We start from the raw sequence: 15968 nt of genomic DNA, 5'->3' as shown, positions 1-15968 counted from the left end.
TAAAAACATTACACTTCAAACTAATTCACAATGACAATACACAATTGACACCCACACATTACAACTAAAAACGTCACACCTAAATCACACATCACAACTAAAAATAAAACATTTCACTTCACACTAATCCACAATGACAATACACATTTCCTGTACACACAATACAATGACGTAAGAACCAGATAACAAATACGGCTAACCTGACGTTTACTCCTCATTTGACTCTGAAGATGACTACCGCTAAGGTTGTCGAAACGTCAGTCAACAACAACAAAAACAGTCCTTCTCAGGACTTTATTAACCTGGACGTTCATCATTTACAAACATATAGCTATACGGAATTTTGAACACAACAATTTTCTCTAAGACTTACAGTTCATATAAAATTTATGTAAAAATAATTTATCGTAGAATTATAATTGATTAATTTAAGAGCAAAGTAATTTAAGTATCTATTAGAACATAGCCAGAGCTCGGGACTCTAAATCCGACAGAACACACGTGATCATTCTCTATTTTTTCCTAAAATTGCTTTGCATGTGCAGTAAGAGATAAAACAAATACTAAATCTGATTGTATGCATCATGGGAAGGTTATATTTTCTAGTAGATCTGAGATTAATTTGCTAAAAGCTCATTTTAATTTGTGCATGATTGTCGTTAAAGCTTCAATTGACCAGAATAATTTTAAACATATCATTTCTCTCCAGTAATAAATAATTAAGAAAGCTAGAATGAAAGGCTTAATATGCGTGCTCAATGACCGATTTTATGCACGTGATGTAAAATTTGCATTGTGAACTAATTTCCCATTCAGCGCATCTTAGTTGTTTTAATAGTTTATCTATTGCAGCCTTTTCCACAATATTGCTTGCATGTTTTTTTCCATGTCAAAACATCAATAATTGTCAGATCTAAAACTTTGGCAGATTCCATAATTTAAAATGGCTCCCATTTTGTCCATCTAGTGGTTCTCATTGATTGGCATCATCGTAAAGTTTATCCTCTTTACAGTTACTAGCGTTAAGTTGAAATTTATTGTCTTTGGATTATTTACTAACTTCCTCAACTTTAATAGACGTGGAACTGATACCATGCAACTTTAGGAATAACTTCGGAGATCGACGTATCATATGCATATTCTCAACAAATTTTCATTCGAAGATTCTGTGATTTCTAGATCATTTATTATAGCTAGGAATATACAACCATGACCGAGCTTTATTCCCTGACCGAGCTGACCGATCTGAATGCCAGCAGGAACTTGTAGATAACTTGAACTCAAAGAGTTTATTTTTACTCATTGAGATCGGTCACGATAGAAGCCGCGGTCCAATTTATAATCGTTAGTTTTATTTTGTAATCGGACAGTTTCTCAACATGTACCTGTGGTCGATCAAGTCAAAGGCTTTGCGAAAGTCTAGGAATGCAACTCTTACCGTAGAGCCTTTACACAACATTGAACTATTAGCAAGAGTCGTTTTTCACCAAGGAATAAAGCCAAATTGTATTGGGTACATCTTTCTAAGTGTTTTTGACTTCAGTTCATATTCTATGAAAATCATTTATCTCAGATCCTTGTTAAAATTCAGAAATATTATTAATTTTCGGGACAGGTGGTGCAGCTGCTATTTTCTATACCTCTTTCTGCGTCATTAGTTTTATTACTATCTGTTTTTTATATTAGACGCGTGAATAACAACATTTTCGACAAAGAGTGATGTCATCGCCAAAGTATGATAGTTATTCGGACTGGTCTGATAATATTTGACTAATTTTATACATCTTTAAAAGTTCTAATATCTTAGATCACCCGGGATCTTCATTTTGAAAAACGTCACACCGTTTTTTTTGAGATAAAAGTAAAACCTGGTAAGGAGGCTAAATTTCCAAAGAAGGGGCAATTTTCGTAGAAAATATACTACCAGATCAATTGAATTCTCTCCATGCACTTGCACTATAAATGTGTTGATACAAAATTGATTTAACGCTAAAATGTCGCCATGCATATGTTTCATAGAAAACATGTGAAAACATTGCACGCCATGATCTTTTGCAGGTACACCGGTATTTGTATATTATTTCCAAAACAAATAAATGCATTCATGCATCAAATGTAATGTAATATAAACGTAATATACGTTTGCACGTAGCTTTCCGTCAAACAAACTATATCGAGCCAAATGGTTTTCCTTTATCTGCACTTTTGTTCATTTCAACATGTGAAGTCTTTGATCTCAAACGTGTCCATTTAGGCATGCTTTAATTTTTGGGACAGGTGGTGCAGCTGCTATTTTCTATACCTCTTTCTGCGTCATTAGTTTTATTACTACCTGTTCTTTATATTAGACCTGTGAATAACAACATTTGTATGAATGGTTTAATCATTTTTGACAAAATTCATACATCTTTAGAAGTTCTAATATCTTATATCACCTGGATCTTCGTTTTAGAAAAAAGTTGCACCGTTTTTTTTTTGAGATAAAAGTAAAAGTTGGTAAGGAGGCCAAATTTCCAAAGAAGGGGCAATTTTCCTAGAAAATATACTACCAGATCAATTGAATTCTCTCCATGCACTTGCACTATAAATGTGTTGATACAAAATTGATTTAATGATAAAATGTCGCCATGCATATGTTTCATAGAAAAATGTGACAACATTGCACGCCATGATTTTTTGCAGGTATTTGTATATCATTTCTAAAACAAATAAATCCATTCATGCATCAAATGTAATGTAATATAAAAGCAGGTGCTCCTTTCAAATGTTTTTGAACGGGAAACAGTATATTGCCTTAGATCGTAATTTTTTCAAAAAGTTAAACTTAATATACTATTTGTAGTTTTTCAAAATGTGGAAAGTCCAATACGTACTATTCTTGTATGTGGCCAGCCTTTTCTTTGTTGGCAACGTTTGCAGTATCGTTAACAGTGTTGGCAATAAAAGAGCTGCTGAGGCATTCGTTGGTGCTTCTGGTGATTTGATCAGTTCTATCGCTAATTTTATTGCAAAAAAAACACTCGGGTTTGCCTTGAGCAATAATCCAACAGCCTTAACGATCATAATCTTAAACAACATGACGTCTCGTTCGCTTTTCAATCCTGAAATATACCATATTAAAGGGCATGCAGTAGACCCTCCACAGCTATTTATTCATCCAGCTGGAAACGAACAGGGAAGTGACGATCTTCTACAACAGACAGAGATTACCAAAATAGTTGGAAATGAAATAAAAGGCATACTATGCTACCAATTAAGCAAATACCAATCGTCGGTTGAAAAAAAGCTCTGTATTGGTTTTGACGTTACAAAAAACGGAAACAAGTTCAATGTCACTGTTCTGGATGAAAATATCAAGGATAAAGGAAAAGAAATTTTCAATGGCTTAACAATGATATCTGCTGGAGAACAAGGAAAAAACCAACTATTACGAAACTCTGAACTGCAAATTAAAATGATTGGTCAGATGACGACTAGTAAAAATGCACGTATATTTCTTCAACTAGATGATTTTAATTACATCGTAGGCCATCAAACTGTTTCTGTCAAACGTGAACCAATCCTTTTGAGTTTAGCGGCAACACTCGTTGTTACAGCTGTCATGTTTATACCTAAAGTTTGGAAATTCTTTCAACGTGATGTTTCTAACCTTGTAATGATTGAAAATCTGCCTAATACATTGAATTCCTTTACTCTTTATGATCCAGTATGGTAAGTTTTCTATTTCAACTATAACTACTTAACAAGGGCAATTCAAACGCGCTGTTTTTAATTTAATCACACTGCAAAGCAATTGACACCGCGTCACGATAAAGCTTAATGTAGCCACTACCCCTCACACTGTAAAAACTGATTGGTTAAAATAACCATAAAAATTTGTTACCTCAGAGGCATTTAACCACTTTAACCAAAATTTTTATGGTTACTTTAACCAATCATATGGTTATTTAACTAATTAGTTTTTACAGTGCAGGGGCTGCAGAATATTGCTAATTTGCTGGCATGTTAGTAATAATCACGCATACACGTTCTATACTTTGTTCATTTTCAGTGAAATCAATCGTGATCATGGACTGTAATAAAGGAGAGTGTATTTTAAATGTTGATAGAGAATAAACTGAATAAGCGCCAGAAACTCCTTACTAGATGTACAACTTATTTTTATAATGAAAATCTATGTTTTATCTAAATTTCGATGGACATATCACGACTCATTATATTCTCTCAACTCCTAATAAGTTTGGATTGGCATTAAAATGGCACTAGCTACAATTTTTTCAAATGCTTCGTGCAAAGTAGTAACGTTCAATTACTATCAAAGCAGGAGAACACATCTTTTGAGCTTTTGAAAAAAAGCACAATACTTTTTGAAACATGATGAGTTTTGAAATGCGGTGAGAAAAAAGCACTATAATTTTTGAAGCGTGGTGACTTTCTCGTGCAATTTAGAAAACAAGCACTCGTGAGTTTTTCAAAGACTTAAAAATACACTCGTCCTTCAGACTCGTGCAATTTTGATAGTCTTTGAAAAACTCACTCGTACATGTTTTTCCCAAATTGCACTCGAAACCATCCTATTACCTATACTAATAACCGAGCGCGAGGTCTTTACGGAAAAATATCGAACCGAAGTTTTTATGTATAGAGGTCTGATATTTCTCAGTAAAGAGCGAGAAAGCGAGGTCATTAAAACTTTTATTATATGGCATTATTTAAACTGAAACGAAGCTTGCTTTTTTTCTCGTCCTTGCTATTTTTTACCGAATAGTTAAAATGTTTTTCAACTGTTTTTCCTTCGAATCACATTCGTAAATGGTTTTTTGTTTCGTATATTTTGAGTTTTGCTGTTTGATTTATAAAGTTTGTTTACATTTGACTGTAAAATTACGCGTTTTGGACCGTGGTCGATTACGGGAAATAAAATGGACAGGAAAAATGTTTCTGAGCCAATCAAAGTGCGCCATATAGCCGGAAGTGACGCTTGCCATATAATAATTATAAGTAATAGCATAGTTTCTCGTGCAATTTGGAAAACAAGCACTCGTGAGTTTTTGTGAAAAACTCACTCGTGCATGTTTTGCCCAAATTGCACTCGAAACCATGCTATTACATATACAAATCGAAGACGTTGTAACTTTACAAAAGACATTTTTCATAAAGTTTTTTATATACCTCTCATATGTTTTTTTTACACAAAATAAGCAGCATACGAACAGTTTAAAGCTAGGCTACCTAGGTCTATGCATTGCGCACCCATTTTTAGAAATAGCAAGCTTTTTCTTACAGTGTGACTAAAAAGCGGATATTCATGCATGCATAGCGAATTACTTTGCTGCGTAAATCAAACAATTTTTGGAGAAAACGCAAATTGGTTTTATGCATTGACAAGCTAATCATCTCCCATGGGAAAGGAATAAGGCCAGTCAAAGCCCCAATGTTTGATGCTGATTTTAATTTAGAAAATACAAAAGAAACAATATCAAATGAGACCATGGATGGATTTTTATATTATTTACACGTCTAGCGTTCCAGGGGTGGTGGCTAAGATTTATCCATACGATAAGTTATCGACCAGTTTTTTAAACGTTTTTACGATGAGCGAGGGGTTAAAATCCACTAAAACTGGACTGTACTAAAGTATGCAAAATGGCAAAACATTTTTATTTGGATCAAATTAGTTTCATTTACAAGTTAGTTATTGTTTTGTTTGTTTTGTTGGGACGATTTAGGATTATAATCCAATATCACGGGGATGAGCTGACCCGAATAGCGAGAGAGCCTAAACACAATGCTCCTGAAATGCGTATGTGTGTTTTTATGAAACTATTTCGATGTTATGCGTTGTCTTTACGCAAAAGATGTCGATATTTTACATTACTTCAGTGAAAAGAAAAAATGAATCTGCGTCATCTTTAAGTAGACTATAGGCGGTTTGCATGTTACGTCACGACTGCCATGTTGTTGGTCGAATACAAAGCACTTATTAACCGAGCTCGAGGTCTTTACGGAGAAATATCGGACCGAATTTTTTTGATTGTACAAAAAGACCGAGTTCCGATATTTCTCAGTAAAGATTGAGAAAGCGAGGTTAATAAAAAGTTTATTTAATGCAATTGTTTGACGTGAAACGAAGCTTTATTTCTTTCTCGTCCTCACTATTTTTTACCAGTTGACTTTCACTTTTGTAGTTTTCGTCAGTAAAAAATAAATCGTTGCAAATTGTATCGTCTGGATAGATTAAACTGTTTTCCGAGTGTTTTCTCTTCCACTCACATTCGTAAATGTGTTTTTTTTTGCGTTTTACTTTTTGCTTTATGAAGTTTGTTTACACTTATTTGTAAAATTACGCATGTTGGACCGTGATCCGATAGAGCAAAATAATGGACCAGCCAAAATGTTTCTGAAACAATCAAAGCGCGCCATTTTGCTGGAAGTGACGCTGCTTGCCGTATAATAAAAAAGAATACTCTTTTAAATCCTTTGTGGGCACCGCCCATCGTGGGTGAGCCACATTGTTTGATAATGAGGATGGTTGTAATCAAAACTAAATCTTTCCATTTGTCCATTTTAACTCTATAGGTATGGTGATAAAAGAATGATTTTTGAAACCATTATTCCAAATCAAGTGAAACCTGGCACATCAACTCAAATAGTTATTACTTCAAAGAAAAAAGTTCGTTCTGTGCCTTTTACCTTTGCGATATCCTTCAAAGTAAGTGCCACAAAAAATCCCGATATTTCGACGAACGCCAAACGTTTGGTCTTTGTATGCTCGTGGAAAAAAGGGGATGTACGGTAAGCTGTCATGCTGTAGTGCTCTAGCCGGAGCTTGCAATTGTTATTATTAAGTCCTTATTGACCGAATGCGAGGTCTTTACGGAGAAATATTGGATCTAAATTTTTGGTACGGACCGAGCCCGTAGGGTGAAGTTTGTACAAAAAAAAACAAACGTCCAATATATCTCAAATAAAGATTAAGAAAGCGAGGTACGTATAAAAGGTTTATTATATGGCATCTTTGACTTGAAAAGAAACCTTCTTTCCTTCTCGTCCTCGCTGTTTTGTACGGGTTGGTTTTCATTTCTTTAGTTTTCGTCAGTAAAAAAAATGTTGGAAGTTGTGTCGTTTGGATAATTAAACGGATTTTCCGAAATTATTTTCTTCAACTCACATTCATATATGCTTTTTTCCCGTTTTTTTTTCATTTTTTGCTGTTTGCTTTATAAAGTTTGTTTACATTTTGCCGAAAAATTACGCGTGTTGGACAGTGGTCCATTACGGGAGAATAATGGACTGACAAAAATGTTTGTGAGCCGGTCAAAGCGGGCCATTTTACAGGAAGTGACGTCCGCCATATAATAAATCATGTTAATCACGAATTACGATTGAAATATTTAATTGAACGTGAGCTGGCGAACAGTTGAACGTATGGTATCAGACAACAAAGAAATAATCGCTTTAGATTTCTTGTTTTGAAATTACATCAACAAATTAGAGTAAATGGGCTACCTAACCCCTGACCATGTTTCCTGTTAAAGTTCTATGCGTTTTGAAATAGAATGAGTTGATATAATGATAACTACTTTTGAGCTCAAATAATAAGCTTCTAAATAGAATTAAGATACTGTATGTAATCAACTTTCCAAAGTCACTAATGTAATGGAATGATTTAACCATTTGTTTCTCATTTTAAATGATAACAATAATAAGTATTAATAACACGTGTATTTTAGCCTGCATCGCAGACTATGCTTGTTATATATATAGTTTCCTAATCAACGAAAAAAGGTTTGTATGGTCACGTGGATTTCGAAAAACATTTGATATGATAATTTAGTCTAAATATTTTAGGAGACATGGCGTCGCTAATATACGTGCTATGTTTTTATTCGTTTTCGAAAAAAAATCATGTAAATCTTGTGAAGGCAAGAGTGCTATCGACATTTCGGCGAAAATAGAATATTTTGATTTTGCAGCTCAACCTGTTCCAAAGGTGACTATGTCTACAGTCAAACCGGATGCTGTGCTCCCCTGAACATTGCAACATACCTGTCAATTTAGCAATATTCAACGCAACTAGCTCTAGCAAATTGCAACTTTCTTGCGCTGAAGTAGCGAAACATTTCCTTGTAGAAGTAACGGAAAACAGGTTTTAGGGAGTTTCGTCGTATTTAATCGGGCGCTATGCTTGTTTTTTTTAACAAGAAACCGTTTGAATTGTTTCATGAATTAAAATGGAAGATAAAAGAAGCGGTTCTGCACATTCGAAATTAACCGAATGTAAGAATAAGAGTTGCATACAAAGATGAATATCTTGGTGTGTTCGTCGCTATTCCTGCATACGACAATCTGGTCGTCTACGAGGCATTTCAAAATGCGTACGATTGTGAGGCGGAAACATTCAAAAGAATCGAGCTCGAACTCGAAGTAAGAGAGATTTCCTTTCCTAAAAATTCCAGTAAATAACCTCTTTCAGCTGCTTCTGTTATAATTTTCAAGGATGCTCTGTTTGAAATTCCCAATTTGAAAGCAATGCTTTTGAATGTTTCGCCTTGCCCCCATAAGGCTACAATACGTTCTCGATTTGGTAAAGAAATTGTTTTATTTTATTGTGTGAATGGCATGATGAGAGGTACCAACAGTACCGCACGGGAAAAACTTGAAATTGCAATTTGAATTTTCAGCAAATTGCGTTTGGAATCAACCAATGAATGTTGCTAAGTTGACAGGTATGCTGCAATGTTCAGGGGAACAAAACATCCTGTTTGACTGTAAGTGTAGTCCTCAAAAAATAAGGCATCTACAAAAGACGTACGCATAACTTTAAAAATAAACGACCAATCAAAATGCGTCCTAGCTTTTGTAGGGAAATTCATTAAAAATTTCATCTGAGTTGTTTATCTGTATAGTAACAAAGCGACAAAAATGTTTTGTTTTTGCAAATTGTAAGACTTATGCACATATTGCTCGAATGGATGTTCTCAAAATACATGAAGTTGTTTAAGCACTGTTTTTGTAATAACAAGCAGTATGTTCTTTTAGAGCGTACTCTATTACGTTGATGAAAGATGGTGTCACAAATAATGATACGATGTTGTCAATAAAACACCTTACAGACGTTTTCAATGAGAAAGATCCTCAAATGAAGTCAAACATATCCCCGTTTTTTCAATTCTCTTCCGTGAATAAAATTGAACTGAGCAATTACACAAATTATATGTATTTGAAGGTTCCTGTAACTCCAGAGGCAGGTAAGAACTATCGCAGAAAAAGTATTTGGTGTCTTTGTCTCAACTGCTTCAGTGACTCCATGTCTGAAAGTACGAAAATCAAATACTCTATATGCTATAAAAAGATCTCATTGAAACAACCCACTTGAGCTAAGCTATTCAGCTGGCCCTATCTTGGCTTCATTTTATTTTTGTCAAACAAATCTCTACATGAGTCAGATATAATACGGTTATTGAGGAAGTCACATGATATGTGGGCGTTTGACTCTTTACCATATCAAACAATGAAATTGCCCGTGTTAGGCTGTTGTGTGCGAAACTTTAAATACTTTGTACTGGTGCATGTGCAATCATTTCGACATGCCACATCCAAGTCGAAGTTGAATTTCTATTAATTTTTGTATGACATTTAATGCAGCATTAAGAAACCCTGGTTTTGCAAATTTCATCTACTCTCCAAACGTTACAACGAGTGTTGGAAATATTTTTTGCAGAAGCCAGAGTTAATGGCAAGATGCAATTTCTAGACATGTTGATTGCAATGGGAGCAGGAGACAAGACTGTGATTAACATTAAAGTATTTGGATCATCAAAGAATGAAAATTTTTCATCTTCAACAAACAATATAACTGGGCCTATCGATTATCATCATCTGAAGCACCCTACACCCTTTAATGACCAGTTTTAGCTATAAAAAACTAAAAACATTTATGATTTTCAATGAGTCAGAACTCATGATTTCTCATGTTTGCACCATTTTAAAAGCTTAAAACTGAATAATTTAGTTGTTAGTCCATAATTAAAATCTTAGTTGGAATAAAAACGCTATTTTGAAAGTCTAAATGTTTTTTTTCAGTGTTCATTTTACATTTTATCCTCTGTAAGACAAAGTGGTTTACCCACCTAAAGCAAAGAGTCTTTGTTCCAATGCATTTAAAAATTAAAATTTTTGGTTTCTTACTTTGTGGACGATCATAAAAGCAGTCATTTTTGCCAGACTTGCTACTTCATGAAAACCAGTTCATTTTGAAATCACGCCATATGTCAATAATCACACGATGACGATTTCCCAGATAAATTGGAATAATTTTACCTTTTACTCAATCACTTTCCATTTCATCTATGGCTGACTTCTAGTTACATACCATTTACACATAGCATAGACTTTTACAAGATACAGAGTTCTTTTCCTGTACTTTCAAAAGACCATTCAACGTCCACAGTTGTTTAAAGGGTTACAGTGTGATAGTAGTAATGGATACAACCAATGAGTATTTCAATCTGGGAAAATAAACACGTACCAGGCCTCTTCGTTTGGTACATTGCAAACTCTGCTGTGTCTATAATATCATGTCAGACTTCCGCTGCCCATATTACTATCAGTATTATCAAAGAGCATTTTCAAATAATACACATTACAGTAGGTATGTGCTGCTATTAATATGTGTCCTCGATAAAAAAACCTAACTCAATAACTTTAAAACATTCAAAACTAGTAAACTAAAATATATAAAAGCCATATCTTAGTAAAATATCCTATTCGTCAAAAACTATGTCGTGGGCGTAGGTGGACAGTCAACAAGCTTTGACTGGCTTTGATCCCACTAAAAAAGCCCTGTTTTGCTGCATCTAAGTTAATTGCTGGGAGTCTTAGAGATAAATAACTTCTCGTATTCACTGAACGTTTCATGACTTCAATTAAATTATTAATCAAACTTTTCGTGACTCAACTTTTTCGGTATACAATCTCAAGCAACTGAAAAGATTAGCTGTTCAATAACAGCTCTAGTATTTGGAATAGTGCTCGATACTAAATGCAATCATGCCTGAAATTTTAACGACTGCTTGAGTTGATTTGTGTGGCTCACTATTTCGTGAAGATAACGATCGCGAGTTGCGTCACAATGTATCCTGCTGCATTAGCATCACGTAGTTTTAGACAGCTGTCTATATTCATTAAAGGAATACAGTCATAACGCATTCAATATTTTCACTTGTAAAAAATATAGCCTCTATAGATATAAAAAATTTTTGCGCTTCAACAACAGCATAACATCCTCATGACCTTCGGAAAAACATACAATCAGATTCCCACATGAGTTTCTAGCGACATATTTTGTAGCATAGCCTCTCTCCCGTTCATGAAGTTTAAATTGTCCTTTCCGCGGGTCTAGTTCTTCATGCATAACATACCCTGACATGGGCTCGATTCGGTCATTAAAAGTGCAATCTTCAGACAGAATGAGGATGACTTTGAAATAAAGTCGAAAATTTACAGTTTACTTCTCGTCTTGTTTTGATTCATATTTTGCAATCTCAAGATGTCTTGTTTCTTCGGAATTTGTTTTATATTATGTACATTACATATGAACATGAGCCTAATGTCCATATAGTTTATCAGTGGAACTTGACCATTCTACGAAAAGGAAATGGCGCGATTCTAGCAAAATCCAATCTTTTAGTGTTAGAGGGCAATAGAATTATAATATCCTGTTTTCGTGACTTTTTCATTAATTCAACTTACTGTTGTTTTCAATGGTAAATAGCCAAATGAGACGTCAAAGTTTAAAAATTTCCGCTAAAGTCTGTTGAATTTTAAATCTTGCTAGGAAAACTACTTTAATGAAATGAAATTTTATATCAATAAACGGTCTCCAACCGATTACCGGTCAAATTCAATGAAAATATTCATTTTAATTCACAAATATAATAAAACGAGGCAATTAAACATATAAAAAGCAGTAATAGATTATTATCCAAAACCTGAATCCCATCGCAATCATGAAATAAGTTAGGCTTGAAAGCTCATCCCCACTAGAAATAACTTATTTCAAATAAAAAGAATATTAAATAACCAAGATAACTTCTTCCAAATTTCTCTCAAGAAGCATTAATGTAATCACATCCCATGCGATTGACGTGAGATAACGAATTAGCAGGTCGTTGTCGATGTTATTTTAAATATGAATGAGATTGTAAAAAAGTGATAAAACCTCATCAGTGCAAGAACATTACAATCGTCTATCAAGTAGTAGAAAATGGTCCGCAGCCTTAGGGTAGCGGGAAAATACTTTTTTCAAGTTCAATAGGAGCTTTGAATTTGCTGAGCAATTTCTAGAATACCGTTTTGCATAAACTGTGCAAGTTTAAAGCTACTAAGTATGTATACAAGGGTATAGGATTCTAAAATTTGATTAACTTATCCAATAAAGCTACTCTTCAAACCAAGCCAAGATGGATCTCGATTTTTTCAATTTCCTGACAATAACGATCGTCAATGGAATATTCTTCATACTTGGTATCATTTCAAACAGTCTTGTAATTGTGGTGTTTTGGCGTAACACACAATTGCAAAAGAAATTGTGTTATTATATGATCATGGTTTTATCGTATTGCGACTTGTTGACAGTGATTGTCTATCATCCTTTGGTGGCAGTTCTTTCCATTATTTCAATGACGGAAAAGTTAAAACATTTGCCACACTGGGTATCGATCACGCTGGACGCCACATCTTATTTTCACTTGACTTCCATACTCGCTCTATTCGTCATGAACATCGATCGATATTTGGCTATATTTCGTCCGATATATCACAAGACCAAGATCACAAAAGGAAGACTATTGGCGATTTTAGGAATAATACTGTCAATAAATCTTGTGTTCATGACATTGAGTATAGACGAGCTGCTTTATTCAATGTACACATTTGGTGCATTTTTCATTTTTTTCTTCATGACTCCGATGGTAATTATCAACTTCAAACTGTTGATGGTGGCGAAAAAAACGCCTTCGAATGATGCCAAACAGAAAAAGAAAATACTTATCTTGAAGCATTTATCTAGCTGCCTGTTGGCATTTGTCAGTTTCATGTTTTTCTACTTTATAACTGTTGTGCTGTCACTTTATGTTGTTCTTGTTCCTAAATCAAAAATCGCAGTTGAAAGGTTCTCGGCTCTCTGGATAAAAACAATAGCGACAATGAATTGTACATTTAACTGCTTGATTTTCTTTTGGAAAAATAAACTTTTACGTAAAGATGCAATGAATTTAATGGCGGAAATGAAAAATCTTTTATCAAAAGCACATTCGTCGTAAATACATAATACACTTGAAAGTCCTCGACCGTGTGTAATTCGTTTAATTTCAAAGGCACGTTCGCAAGACAACTGCCACTCAGATATAGTAAACTTATTTATTCAATATTAACTCTATGAAAGGTAGCGTTCGACAGTTAACAAGCTAGGATCGGCGAAGTGAAGTAAATGGAGAAATTTATATTTTTGCGTTGCAAAAATTCAAACAACGGTCGCAAAATATACTATAAATTTTTTTGCGAAATTGCACGTTCGCGTTATGTAAATTAGAGATTTGTACGATTAATAAATAGAACCCATTTGTGCATTGTGTACTGTCATTTCTAAGGCAGGTGCTGTTTGGCTATTCTCTCAACGAAATAGAAAACATATTACTTGTTTCCATAGAGTCATAGAAACATGAAAAGGGTTTTTCTATTGCTTAATTATCTTGAATTGCGTGTATGTGACAGTGAGCGGATATTGCTGAAATGCTAAATCACAAATAATGACGAACACGTTACATTCATTGCTACAATACTCAAAGTCTACATGCTTAGCGTTTGCGATACATAAAACAACATGATCAAGAAAAATACACATCATTTGCTGATGATCCCACTCTTTTCTTTTACATTTATTTTACATGAAACTATTCATTCCAACAAGCAAAAGATGCTTTCATAAACATTTATGACGATTGATAACTATGGCTTTATACAAACGCAAAGTCTACGTTTTAGCCATAAAAACTTTTCTAAATTGTATGATTAGCGCTAATGTAAATTAGAGCTTTGTACGATGAATAAACTCTATGCAACAGTTGCTTTTGTTTACTATCATTTTTAAGGCAGGTGCATCATCTGTTACATGCTCGCACAGTGCAGAACAGCGCATGCGCTTGAAAAATATCGAAATATCACACTTTGTCAATAAATTTGTTGAACCCTGTTGTCCTTCTTCTTAATATTTCCTAGAATTGGGTATAAACTATAAGTTGTAAAATTTTAAATTCCCTGAATCTCGACAACACATGAAAATTACCAAATTACATTTCATGTTTTAGCACTTATTCCTTTCCCCCGAATTAACTAAAATCACGTGTTATATAATTATGAAACCAAGCGAGAATTGGTTGATTGAAATCCTGTCTTATCATTATTATATAGAAAAATGAATTACGTGCCTTTAAAATTCGTGCCCTGAAATTCTCCCGAGTTAGCCCCACAGACCTGTACACTAATTACCTGGATGGGAAATCTACATCCAAATTACTATATTTTAGTAACGCACGGCCCAAAACAAAAGCCCACCGGGTTTCATCCACCACTTATATTATAATATTTTACTATGTTAAATGAAGATATGATCGTCGCACTTTGCTGGACAATTAAGCAATTGTCTCATGAGCCTGAAAAATTCATGCGACTCAACGGGATTCGAACCCATCCTTTCACGAGAAAACATGAGCCCAACAAAATTGACTTGCTCAACACTGTGTCACTTCATAGCTCAGTTGGTCAGAGCACTGCACCGGCAGCGCCGAGGTCATGGGTTCGAATCGCGTTGAGTCACCTTAATTTTTCAGGTTCATGAGACAATTGCTCAAATTGTCCAGCAAAGTGCGAAGATCATATCTTCATTTAATTTCAAACACCGCACTGCATAAAACATTCTTTCATATTTCATTATATATAATACATTTTTTCTATATATTATACGATACCGGTACTAAAAATTTCAAGACTGTATACCAAAGACAAACTTGATTATAAAATCATGAATAAAACATGCGGCAAACTTATGTGGTGTACAAATGCCAAAGTAGGGAAAAAGAAAAAATTATATGACACCGGTAAGAAAAATAATTTTGTTTATTATTCATAGTGCCTCTATTAAATAGTATTTTCACGCCTCTTAGACTTAGACTTACTATTAGTGTGTGCATGATAGCTAAAATTTTGTTATTGTTTTCTCACATCTGAGTTTATGCAATGTTTGTCTAGTCTGTTTTGCCCTTTGCTTGAAAACAAACAATGAACTTTGCAGCAAATTTCTTCAAAATGTGGGTATCTTCAACAAGCAAAAGGCAAATCATCCAAAACTCACCTAAGACCTCGTATGAAATGAACTTACCCTAAGAAGTAGAGTTGAATTTGCTCAATATTTTTTTCTAAAAATATTAAGAGAAAGTTAAGAACAATTAAAGTTGTGTTGAAATTGCATGCATTCCAAAAAATTTTAAAAATATTTTGGGGAATTTAATGTACCACAAACATATCTTAACTCCTTGCTTGTTTTGCAGTAATTAGCAGATTGCTGCCTTAATGAGGTAAAGGTAGGTTCTTGGAGATTTTATTCAAATATTTTATCAATGCCTTGTGGTGTTTCTTTAAATCAAGTATGCATGCATTGTTATAGTAAACAGTTTAATATATCAAAACTAACATTAAAGAACTGCTTTGTAAAATACTGAGAAAAGATTTGCTGCTGCCGTGAAAATTTTATTCAAGAAAAGCTTGATTGTGTGCTTGAAAAGTTTCATTTAGCATTGCCTCATTTAACAACAACCAATAATTTTGTATAATTCCAGGTGATCCTGGATTTCTATGTCTTAGTAAAACAGAAGTAGAAGGAAGAAGCAAAAAAGATGGAGAAGAACTAA

The 15968-nt window shown here is 34.1% G+C and overlaps 1 protein-coding gene across 1 annotated transcript; it reads left to right on the top strand.

The window, feature by feature from the left end:
• The first annotated feature begins 2778 nt into the window (after positions 1-2778).
• On the top strand, positions 2779-10073 carry LOC124441870. The gene is made up of 4 exons (XM_046992334.1): positions 2779-3711; positions 6580-6795; positions 9043-9251; positions 9725-10073. Exons 1-4 carry the CDS (start codon positions 2852-2854, stop codon positions 9916-9918), a joined length of 1479 nt encoding a protein of 492 aa, XP_046848290.1. The 5' UTR covers positions 2779-2851; the 3' UTR covers positions 9919-10073.
• Positions 10074-15968: the final 5895 nt, after the last annotated feature.

The sequence above is a fragment of the Xenia sp. Carnegie-2017 genome, unplaced genomic scaffold (assembly GCF_021976095.1).
Source record: "Xenia sp. Carnegie-2017 unplaced genomic scaffold, XeniaSp_v1 HiC_scaffold_20, whole genome shotgun sequence".
Classification (NCBI taxonomy): domain Eukaryota; kingdom Metazoa; phylum Cnidaria; class Anthozoa; order Malacalcyonacea; family Xeniidae; genus Xenia; species Xenia sp. Carnegie-2017.
Note: the sequence above shows the minus strand (reverse complement) of the source record. Positions and strands in the feature narration are given on the sequence as shown.